Here is a 12221-nt window from a genome sequence, read left to right on the forward strand (position 1 = left end):
ATTGCCTGAGCTTCCACCTGCAGATTGAAAGGGGAAGAGAGGTTGGATGCAATTTAAACCCCAAAGTCTGGGGTACTCTAAAGAACTGAAATGAAAATATCTGTTCTTTTTAGACCTTGGAGAAAGATCATTTTAAGCATATCCCAATTCTAGACTTCTCTAAAACCAATGTCTCCCTTAGTCAGCCATTCTGTCTTCCAGTGATAACTTCAAGCATGTAACTATTAACAGGTCTGGCTTTGAGAAGAGCCTGAACCCCCAGCTAATAGTAGTAAGGATGATGATGAGAGTTCAGGGCATTCTAACTTGGCTGTTATGTTACAGAAGCAACATCCAGGGCAGCGTCATCTGCAACAATGCCGTGATCGAGAAGGGAGCAGACATCAAGGACTGTTTGATTGGAAGTGGCCAGAGGATTGAAGCCAAAGGTAAACCAAACCCAAGTTACAGTCATAGATACTTTCTTTTCTTTTTTCTTTTTTAAGTGCTTGGGATCAAACCCAAGACCTTGTGCATGCTAGGCAAGCTCTCTACCACCACCACAGATGCTATTTTTTACCTATCATACTAGCACAGATAATACAAAGTGGAGATATGGGAAACAAGCTCATGCACTGCAGATAAGAGTATAAATTTGTAAAGCCATATTTGGAGAATAATTGATATTGTTTTCAAATTGCTAAACTTTGACTTAATTCCATTTCTAAGAATTTATCTTATAAATAAGGTAAATACATGTATGTGGCTGTACTACCAAAACATTGAAAGAATACCAATAGATCCAATGGCCCAGATGGGCACCAATACTTTACAGTGACTCTTTGGACATGAAACCAGGACCAGTAGTGCAGCAGAGACTCTGGAACTAGTGAGTTCTGGCCTACTGAAGTCCATGGGTGCTTCATCTGACCTGGTGGGGGTTTTTGTTTGTTGTCATTGTTGTTGTTGAGGAGGGAGGTTGAAGGGCCGATAACAGAGATTGAACCCAGAGGCAGTGGTCCTCTACCACTAAGCTACATCCCCAACCCTTCTTTATTTTTATTTTGAGACAGGGTCCAACTAAGTTGCCAAGGTTGGCCTCAAACTTGGAATCCTCCTGCCTCGGACTCCCAAGTTGCTGGGGTTACAGGTGCATGGCACCATGCTCAGCCTGACCTGGTTTTTAAGACAGGTAGTCCCTACATTCCTGACCTGGGACAGAGTTTACAAGATACAACACTTGAGAGCCATTCTCAACTACTTAGGGAAGATATTGTAAACTGTGCTGTTAGCTTGCTCTGCTTGGTAGAAAGACGTACAGTGCCTTAGACACATACAGAAACTAGGTGGTCAGGGAAAATTTCAATTGCCTATAATTTGGCTGGATTGTGTGTGTGTGTGTGCACGGTGTGCCAGGAATAGAATTCAGGGCTTCCCAAGTGCTAGGCAAGCATTCTAACACTAAGTTACACATCCATCCATGACTAAATGTTTTTAACCAAAAGTAGACAAAGCTTAAGATCAATTTTTTAAAAAGCAGATTGCTTTGGGAATTATTCCTAAACATAAAGTAGGATAGGATAGTGGGGTTACTGAATAAATTAATCCTGCAAATTCTGTAGAAGCCACCTCATTTTCCTTCTCTCAGGTGAACAGGCCTTTTTTTTTTTTTTTCTTCCTAAAGATGAGGTCTTACTTAGTTGCCCAGAGTGGTCCTGAACTCCTGTGTTCCCACAATCCTCCTGCCTCAGGCTCCTAAGTACTAGGACTATAGGAATACATCACAGTACCTGACTTCCTCTTCCATTTTTTAAAGTCACATGCCTCCCTTTTGGGCTTTAGAATCCAACAGACCAGGGTCAGATCTTAACTGTGCAACTAACTTGATATATATGAGGTTAAATGTTTAAACTCTAGAAGCTGAGTGCAGTGGCTGGGATTACATGCCTGTGATCCCAACTACTCAGAAAACTGAAACATGAGGATTGCAAGTTGGAGGCCAGCCTGAGCAAAGTTGGGAGCCCTTTAAAAAGGGTTATGGGGGCTGGGGTTATAGCTCAGTGGTAGAGCGCTTGCCTAGCACGTATAAAGCACTGGATTTGATCATCAGTACCACATAAAAATAAATAAATTAAAGGTATCGTGTCCGTCTACAACTAAAAAAAATTTTTTTAAAAGGTTACAAATGTAGCTTAGAAGTAGAGTACTCCTGGGTTCAGTCCTCAAAACTGAAAAAAAGAAAAGAAAAAAAGCAAATTCCTAGCCAGTGCAACACTCAAGAACTGTTACTGTAGCTAGTTACAGTGGTGCATACTTGTAATCCCAGAGACTCAGGAAGCTGAGGCAGAAGGATCACAAACAAGTTCAAGACCAGCCTCAGCAACTTAGCAAGGCCCTGTTTCAAAATAAAATATAAAAGGGACTGGGAATGTAGCTCAGTGGTAAAGTGCCCTGGGTTCAATCACCAGTACCTCCAAAAAAAGAAGAAAAGAGTACTGTTACTATGGATGACCTTGACAAAACCATCTACCAACAAAGAGCTTAATAGATGACAAAGTTCCCAATTTTCCTCACATAGAGGAAATACAGGAAAAAGTGTTCATCCTAAGAAGTAATACTATCCCCTCTCCAAATTCTAATCATTTTCATGACACAGTCATTACGTCCATAGCAATGTTTTACACCAAAAATGTAACTCTCATAACCCAGTGTAGGCCTTGCTATCCACTTCTAGCACTACCAAGAGAACAAATCCTGGCCTTTTATATAAGTTTTTTTGTTTGTTTGTTTTGTTTTTAGTTGTAGATGAACACAGTACCTTTATCTTATTTATTTTTATGTAGTGCTAAGGATCGAACTCAGTGCCTCACATATGCGAGGCAAGTGCTCTACCACTGAACCACAACCCCAGCCCCCTACAAGCCTTTTTATAACAACTCTGGCTTTTCTCACCTGATCCCAGTACTCTCAGTGATTATCTCTGACAAAATCCTGCCAACTCAAGCAGTAGACAGCCACAACCAACAGTTAAAACCAGCAAGAGGAAGCCGGAACTGTGGCTCAGTGGTAGAATGCTTGCCTGGCATGTGTGAGGCCCTGGGTTTGATCCTCAGCACTGCATATAAATAAATTAATTAAATAAAGGTTCATTGACAATTAAAATAAAAAGAAAAAAGAAAACCTGCAAGATTAACCCAGTGTGGTGGCTCATACCTATGATCCCAGTAACCTGGGAGACTGAGGCAGGAGGATCACAAATTCAAGGCTAGTCTCAGCAACTTGGCAAAGCCATCTCAAAATTTAAAAAAGGGCTGGAGATGCAGCTTAGTGGTAAAGCACCTCTGGGTTCAATCCCCAGTACCCCCAAAAGAAGAAAAAACCTGGAAGACTAATTGGATGCCTCATCTGAGTCTCTTCTTACTGTCAGTGATGGAACTTAGATCTCTACATTATTAATCACAGTAATCAGTCCTTCAGTCATGAAAGTAGACCTTATATAGATCCAAGTCTTGATATATACATGACATAAGCCAAGTCCTCCTGGCTAGCAAGAATCCTTCCTACTTTCCTAACAGTGCAGCTTTTCAATTGTGATATATACTGTCCCATTGATTTTTCCCCAATTTACCATCCTCCCTTTTAGTGTTCCTTTTGGGGTCTTTCCCAACCTAATTACAGCCCAGTGCTTTACCATTGTGTTTACTGAAGCCTGCTCCCAGCCCTGGTCAAGCAAAACTAGACCTGCAGGTTTCCTTCAAACTTACTCTATGAAATTATATCTACCCCCAGCATTCCAGATACATTCTCCCCTGAATCCCAGTAAGCAAGATCCTCTCTGACACGCAGGCCAAGAATAGACCAGAGGGAAGAGGCCTTAGAGTGTGACAGAGAAGAAGGGGTTGTCTGCCCCAGCCAGGTACCTCATTTACCTCTGGTCTAAAGTACTGAGGTCCAAGAAAAGTGTTGAGACTGAAACCATCTTCAGAACAGTCCATTGTCCCTGGATGTGAGTGTATGTGAGGTGATTGAGTCTGACTTACAGCTATAGAGGAATAAAAAGTAAAGAGGAGCTTTGGGAGGCACCCTGGAGAACTAGCCAAAGAAGCATTTCCTTTGTTCTTTTTTGGTTAGTCTTTCCTTGGAGGTGGGGCCTGATAGTTACTCACCAGCCCTAAAGGATTTAGCAGTCTGAATACTAACTGGGCCTCCTTCCCATTCTCATCACTAAAGGAAGCAGATGGCTATGAAGCATTAAAAGGAGCATCTTCTAGGGCAGGTGTACATAGACCCGGCATTCTTTTTTTTTTTTTTTTTTTTTTTTTTAATATATATATAGTTTAGTTGTATATGGACACAATGCCTTTACTTTATTTTTATGTGGTGCTGAGAATTGAACCCAGTGCCTCACACATGCCAGGCAAGTGCTCTACCACTGAGCTATAACTCCAGCCCCAGAGACCTAACATTCTGATGGGTTTTTTGTTTTTTGGGTTTTTCTTTTTATTTTATTTTATTTATTTATTTATTTATTTATTTTTGTAGTTGTGTATGGACAACTTTATTTGAATGCCTTTATTTTATTTGTTTATTTTTATGTGGTGCTGAGGTTCGAACCCAGTGCCTCACACATGTTAGGCAAGCACTCTGCCACTGAGCTACAGCCCCAGCCCTGTTTTTTGTTTTTAAGAGCATTATAGGGTTCATTTTGACAAAATCTTATATGCATGGAATTTGGTTTCAATCCCCATTCCCCTATCCTTTCCCTTCCCTCCTCTCACCCCCTATTCTCTTCCCTCTACTGATCTTCCTTTCACTCACTCACTTATTTTATTTATTTATTTATTTGGTACCAGGGATTGATCCCAGGGGCACTTAACCACTAAGCCACATTCCAGCCCTTTTAATTTTTCATTTTGAGAGAGGCCTCAAAAGTTGCTGAGGCTGGCCTCAAACTTTTGATCCTCCTGCCTCAGTTTCCCAAGTCACTGGAATTAACAGGTTCCTTCACACTTACTCTATGAAATCACCACCATGCCCAGCTAACTCACTGACTTTTTACAACAACTCTCTTCCGTAGGTGATAGTAGCCCCCCCTTATCTACACTTTTGCTTTCCATAGTTTCAGTTATCTGCAACCAACCATAGGCCAAAAATATTAAATGGAAAATTCCAGAAATAAACAATTCACAAGTTTTAATTTACATTCTGTTCTGAGTAGCATGATGAAATTTCATGCTGTCCCACTCCATCTCACCCAGGATGAGAATCACCCCTTTGTCCAGCATATCCATGCTATAAATACTACCTGCCCCCTTCATATGTAATAACCATCTTGATTATCAAATCCACTGTAACAGTATTTCAGTGCTTATGTTCAAGTTACACTTACCAAGTAGCCTAATGCTGTGTCACAATGCCTATGTCTTTCATGTCATATCATCTTAGGAATAGGGTGAATACAGTAAAATAAGATATTTTGAGAGAAAGACTACATTTATATACTTTATTATAATGTTATTACAATTGTCCAATTTTATTGCTAATTGTTAATCTCTCATTATGCCTAATTTATAAATTAAGCTTTATCCTATGTATATCCATATGTATATAGGAAAAAAAAATAAATAGGGTTTGGTGCTATCTGCAATTTCAGGCATCCATGGAAGAATGAAGTATTTCCATTTATCCTTTTAGCCTCATTTCTTCTCCCTCCTTTCCTCTCACTCCCTATCCTCTGACCACACCACAGTATTTCGTGTTCCCCATTCTCACATCCCTATGTCTTTGCCCAGGCAGTTCCAGAAGCCAAGAATGTCTTCCCTTTGATCACTGCCTGAAAAACCTTTGTTCATCCTTTTGTGTTTTGTTTTGGGTTTTTTTGTTTTGTTTTGTTTTGTTTTGTTTTGTTCTGTAGTTGTAGATGGACAGCATGCCTTTATTTTATTTGTTTATTTTTATGTGGTGCTAAGGATTGAACCCTGTGCCTCACACAGACCAGGCAAGCACTCTACCACTGGGCTACAGTCCTAGCCCGCTTTGTTCATTCTTTAAGAGTCAGCTCCAGGTCTCCTATTTACGCTTCCCAAACACAGGTATATAGAGAATTAGCCCTTCTGTGTGAGAAAATGCTATCCCTTTCATAGCCCCTTTGGCATGTTGCCGTCCTAAGAGTTCCTCAAGAACAGAATACACTACAAATGTTTCTGAACACAAAATTAGAAGCAATTGGATTTAAAATGACATCTTTTGCTGCTAGTTCTCAGAAAACCTTTTTCTTTCTTTTGTAGCTAAACGAATGAATGAGGTGATCGTGGGGAATGACCAGCTAATGGAGATCTGAGTTCTGATCAAGTCAAACTCCTTCCTTTTGGCCCCCAAAACTACAGATGTTGGCTGGCCCACCTGTTTGACTCTGTATTTATTTCCTAATAAAGAAGGACTTCCAAAGGCATGCTAGAGATTTGTGGAGCAGTCCTAGGCTCTGTCATGTGGTCTCCAGGTATTCACAGTGTGTGTTCATAGATCATGTGGTAAACACCATCTAGAGGAAGTATGTGAACAGGATAGACACAGTAGCCTAACTCTTTTGTACCAAAGTTATCAGGCTGGGGAAGCAGCTGTCCAGTAATAAAGCTCCTATGAGTACAACTTTCTGACTTGCCAGCCCAGCCCTGTCCATAAAGCACCTTCCACTTAAAAGGACATGGAAATACTTCAGTCTCTGACTTGATTAAAGTCAACTCTTTGTAGACAGCATAGGCCCAGCTGATGGCAATACCACGCCTGACAATCAGCCTAGGACTTAGTATTCTTTTTTATTTTTTTATTTTTGTTGCGGTGCTGGGAATTGAATCCAGGGCCTTGTACTTGCAAGGCAAGCACTCTACCAACTGAGCCTGGACTTAACTGTTCTTTGCTCCAATACCTGTCACACAGATATCTAGCACCTGCCACCATCCTACCCACCCCCCATCATTCGCTCCAAGTCTCCCAGCCTCAACTGTTGTCTCTTGGAAGTTCTTAAAACAAGAAGGAGAGCAGACCATGCCTAGAAAGCCAGCCTGTCCCCACTGGTTGTCATGGAGACAGGAGCATAGACATCCACGATATAAGCCAAGCCAGCTCCCTTCCCACCTCCCCTTGGTGAGGTCTGCTCAGCCTGGTAAAGTGGAGCCCAGAACCAGTATCATGGTTTGAAATTCTTCCTGACTCTTCTCTAGCTGTACTCCTTTATGTCCTAATCATATAGACATTCCTGCTTCAGATAATTGAGAAATGCAATTTCTATATTCATAGTCCCCTGGAGTCCGAGCCACGCTTCCATCCGCCACCCTTACTCCCAAACACTCTGCTCTTGTCTCTCCCTGCACCACTTTTACAACCTGCAGGTGTTTGGTGGAAGATAAAAGTGGCTCCTCAGGTGAGATTTCACCTCCTAGAATTATCAAAGTAAAGGTTTCTCTTGATGTCCTCACTGTGGGTGGCAGTAATTATAAAGAATGGTTTGAAATACTGGTTTCTATATTACTTAAAAAAATCTCAAGGCTCTCAAGTTCACTTGAGTAATCTTGCCCGATCTTAGTGCTGTTTCTCATTGAACTTCTGAGAGACTAGATGAGCATTCCTACCCTGGGGGAGCTCCACCTCCATCAGCCTTCTTGGGAGCTCCAGAGCTCCACATTCCTCCCACTGGTTAAGACAAGGTTCCTGAAAGTTTGCCCTAATCAGACAGGAGTTAAAATGGCCTAGCAGAAGTGGCTAAAAGCAGTAGGACTGAGAGAGATGTGCTGCACCAAACGATCACTCTTGGAACTGAAATGAAATTTGTTGGCCCTGATGATCTTGGCCTGGGTGGAAGAAGACTTGGCCTTTGTAATAGTTATGGTTTTAGCCACATCACTGCGTCTCCTCTGATCCTGAGTTTCCCCATCTGCAAAAGGAGAGAGTTAGAATGGGTGACTTAACGGCCCTTCTGATTCTCAGGTTTTGTCTCCTTTCTCAGATCTTTCTGACCATTAAGGTCTAGGAAGCCTCGGCGGTCAGAAAACCTCACCTCGACCACAGAAAGAGGTGGAGTTGGACAGGTTTGGAGAAAGAGTAGGGTGAAAGAACTGTCCCAGAGCCCTGCTATGCCCCTTTCTGTGCTTTCTCACTGATCCCTCAGAACCCCTGACAGAGAGGTAGGAAAAAACCTTTCCTCTGCCTTCCCATTGCACAAGTCTATCTAGCAACCACTGCACCAAGGAAAGAAGGGAACTGGAGCAAACAGAGAAGGTAAGAGTTCCCAGAGAAAGGCCTCACTGAGTTTGAGACCCAACTGGGAGCAACCCCCAACTCAGGACACTGCTGCCATTGTCCCTAACAACTTCAGGATTGACTGGGTACCCAAATGCTTAGATTTTTCTTCTCTTTGCTCTATTTATCTGCCAGCAGACAGGGATTTTTTTTTTCCTTTTGGTAGCAGCTACAGAGAGGTTGTATCTGAAATGTAGTGAGCAACTGCTACTGAATGTCCACTGGCCAGTCAGCTAGGTAGAAGTGTTGATAGGGTCTGCCCTGCCTCTCTCAGTGATGCTTGATGAAAGAAGTGAAAGGAAAAATGATCAAGGGGGCCTTTGGTACTGAATCAGGGAGGACTCTGAGGAGGTGCTGAGAAACAGTCCTGGGACCTTGCCCAGTCGGACAAAAGGTGATGGCTACTGCTACAGGAACCCTCTCCCCGTCAACATATCCCTGCCTACTGGCAAGAGCTCCCTGAGCCTGTAAGGGAACTGACTGCCAGGATTGCTCTCCAGGTTTTTTTCAAAGGCCAGAGGCTGAACTTCCCAGTCCTTCACTACATTCCCATCCCTAGTATAGAGGAAGGCAAATTGTGTTTAGCATAGCCCCAAGAGCAATCTAGAGACCTGTACAGCTTAGTTTTAGAGGCTGTTTCTATTTCCTGACAGTTACAAAGGTGTACAGCCATCACTATCCCTAAGAAGTTACATAATCAGACCTTTGTGTGCTGTTTTCTAAATAGCTACATGTAAACCTGGCATGCAGGCCTATAGTCCCAGCACTTGGGAAGCTAAGGCAGGAGGATCACTTGAGCCAAGGAGTTCAAGACTGGCCTGAACAATTTAGCTGAGACCTCCACCCCAGCTCAAACAAAGCAAAGAAAATTAAACACTAAATAGTTAAATGTGTCTGAGGGAGGGGGAGGGGTGCAGAAAGACCACCCAGACAGAAGGTCTAGAAAGCTCAGCTAAGATGAAGCTGGCTAGGAGGGAAAGAGGCTGGGCAGAGAACACATTCTATTGGAGGCCAGGATGACCTGTCCTTGGCCTGAGCTGTCTTCCACCACCCAGGGGGATTGCATCAGGGTTCTTCCATGGAAAATGAGGAGATGATGCTTTGGCTCATCACGTCTCTCCCCCTTACGCAAGATGAAGGATCATTCGCTGATCTCTGGTTATTAGCCTCTGGCACCCAGAACTTGATAGATGCTGTAGGCTTGAAGTGAATGGGCATATATTCCCAGGCTTGATCCCTAATGTAATGGGTGGGTGTGAGGGCTGCCCAGGGCCCCTGCTTTCCTCTTCCACATACCAAGGTCATTTACTCTGCCTGTCCCAGAAAACAGAAACCAGCCAAAAAATAGGGTGAATGAGCAACCTGGGAGAATACCAAGGAATGCCAAGTCCTGCCCTGACTCCCTTTAACTGCCCCATGGACCTTCCCCTGAAGCCAGGCTGGTCACTTTCCCCAACACTGCATATGAGAATCTCTTTAGCCATATATCTTATCTCATTTAATCCTTATGTCAGTGTCATAGATAATGTGACTTGCCCAAGATCTCACAGCCAGTAAATGAAAGATTCAGACCTTGAACCATGTTTTCTCCTTTTATTTTTTTATTTTTAGTATTTTTTTTAGTTCTTGAAGGACCTTTATTTTTTTTTTCCATTGATTTACATGCAGTGCTGAGAATTGAACCCAGTGCCTCACACATACTAGGCAAGTGCTGTATCACTGAGCCACAACCCCACCCCCATGTTTTCTCCTTTTAGATTCTGTCATCTCCTACCTCTCTCTCAGTTTTTCTCACTTCTGGAAAACTCCCTCATTATTTCAATACACAGTGGTTTCCCTCATGGTCTCTGTTCTCCCCCTCAGGCTATAAACTCCTTTTTAAAAATTTTAAAATAAAAAGATAACCTACAGCCTCCAGATCTCCACAAAGGGTTTAGACACATAAAAGACCCCAAGACTTATTTGTCCCATGAATCAATAGATTTAAACCTTAGTAATAAATAAATAAATGTATTAGTTTTTTTTCCTTTGTTTTTCAGAAAATGTCTCTGGTTTGGGCCCAAAACACAACCTCATCCAGTGGAGGTAACAGTGGAACAAGCCCACTCAATAGAAAGCAGGTTGCTTGCAGCGGGGAAAGAGTAGCCTCTTTATTCCTCCTGTTGTTTACCTGGGATCTGTGGCTTAACCTGTAGTTGAGCTCATCTGCACTCAGGAAATCATTTTGTTGAGGGAAAGAAAGGTTATTTTGGAGCTTGCAGCAGCCATAGTGCATTAAGCCCTACAGGACAGGCTGGGAAGTGCAAACCCGTTCCTTCCACATTACTCTTTGGACTGATTGGCAAGAGATTTTCTCAGTAGGCAGGCCCTGCCTTGGAAGCATTCATAAAAATGCTGGACTTTGCCACAATTGTTAGTGGTAGAAGCAGAATAAGTCCCAAAGCCCAGGTGTTTACAAACCTATTTGTCCATGGACTTTATGTCTTGCAGAGTCTAGTAAGAAGGAAGGAGATTGAAAGACCTGCTTAAAGCAAAGCAGCTCTTCTCAAAGTCCTAATGACATCCATTGCTGATTCTAGACCATTCACTGTCTTTACAGCCCCAAGAGAATGTAGGGGCCTACAGCCTAGTTTAGAGGCTGTTTCTATTTCCAAAAACCTAGGGGTATACAGTGGGACCCACTCCTCTATGACAGGGAGGAAGGAAGAAAATACTATGCGCCTGTGCTGTTACCAGTAGGCCAACAGTATTGTAGACAATAGTTCCTCCACATTTTGAATGGACAAATGGAAGCAGCAGACTTGTTATGTGTTCACCCCCCTACAACCTAAAGGTTCTCGTTCCCTAAAACTGAGGCTCAGGAGGGGTGTTCACACAAATTTCCAAAAAGTAGATTGGCAGTATGCAGCATGACCATGAAAAGGTTCATACTTTTCCACCCAAACAACCCCATTTCTGGGAATATTGCCTCAGGAGGACATTCTGCAAATGACTGATACAATGACTGTGTAGTAACATGAAATATTTATGATGTAATGATAAACAAGTCTAGAAGAATTGACCAAGAACTTTTGGCCAGAGATAATGTACTTGTGTTAGAATAATGAATTTATTGCAGATTTTTTTTCTCTTTACATATTGGAATATTGATTTTTACTCTACTTTGCCACTCATGGTTTATCAGTCAGGAACCCGATAGAAACAGCACACTCAGATGGGATATTAAAAGTTTAACAGAGGAAATACCCCCTCCTCCCCTGTTTCCAGTCCTTGACACCCTGGTTTCTTCAACTCTTAAGAGACTCACTCAATTATTGAGCACCTACTTATTGTCTGGTGAGGAAAGCAGACTTTCAAGTACTGCACATAAAATATTTAATCATAAACACAATAACATGTAAATTAAGTGTTATGAGGACCACAAAGCAGCAATTATCTGCCAGGGGGGAGATGTGACAAGGAAGGCTTCAAAGAGGGGGTAATTGATTCAAGTTGTTTTGAAGATAATCTGCCAAGACAAAAGGACCACATGTACAAAGGCGAGAACACATGGAACATCATGATGTGTTTAGGAAATTATAGGTGACTTTTCATGGTAGAAGGAACATTGGGTGGTTGTGAGGTAGGACCCAAGAGGAAAAAAACTATAATTAGTTTATACAGGGCCCTGTGCTTCCAAGCGGAGCTTGTGCTTTGGAGCGATCACCAAATTTGCATTTTAGATGACTCTGGCCTCCCTGGCGAGTGGACTGAAGGGAGCAAGAACGAAGGCTGGGAAGAGTGAAAAGGAGAAGTCTTTGGGGTTTGGCTGGATCGGGAAGAAAGGGTGGTCCTAACTGGGCCAGCAGACGCCTTTTCTCAGCCTCCGCCTCTCCCGAATTTAGGCTTACCCGCTCCGGGGTCTCCCTCCCTTCTCCTCCCGGAGGGCCCCGCGGGCGGGCGGGCGG

At 42.7% G+C, this 12221-nt stretch overlaps 1 protein-coding gene across 3 annotated transcripts in view; it reads left to right on the forward strand.

Moving 5' to 3' along the window:
• Eif2b3 (eukaryotic translation initiation factor 2B subunit gamma) overlaps positions 1–6427 on the forward strand; it is a 128630-nt gene extending 122203 nt beyond the window's left edge. For all 3 annotated transcript variants that reach the window (XM_047566686.1, XM_047566704.1, XM_047566695.1), the window contains 2 exons: positions 325–428; positions 6267–6427. In XM_047566686.1, the coding sequence (XP_047422642.1) occupies positions 325–428; positions 6267–6319 (157 nt within the window). In that variant the 3' untranslated portion in view covers positions 6320–6427. The remainder of the gene's footprint in view (positions 1–324; positions 429–6266) is intronic.
• The last annotated feature ends 5794 nt before the right edge of the window (positions 6428–12221 follow it).

The sequence above is a fragment of the Sciurus carolinensis genome, chromosome 1 (assembly GCF_902686445.1).
Source record: "Sciurus carolinensis chromosome 1, mSciCar1.2, whole genome shotgun sequence".
Classification (NCBI taxonomy): Eukaryota; Metazoa; Chordata; class Mammalia; order Rodentia; family Sciuridae; genus Sciurus; species Sciurus carolinensis.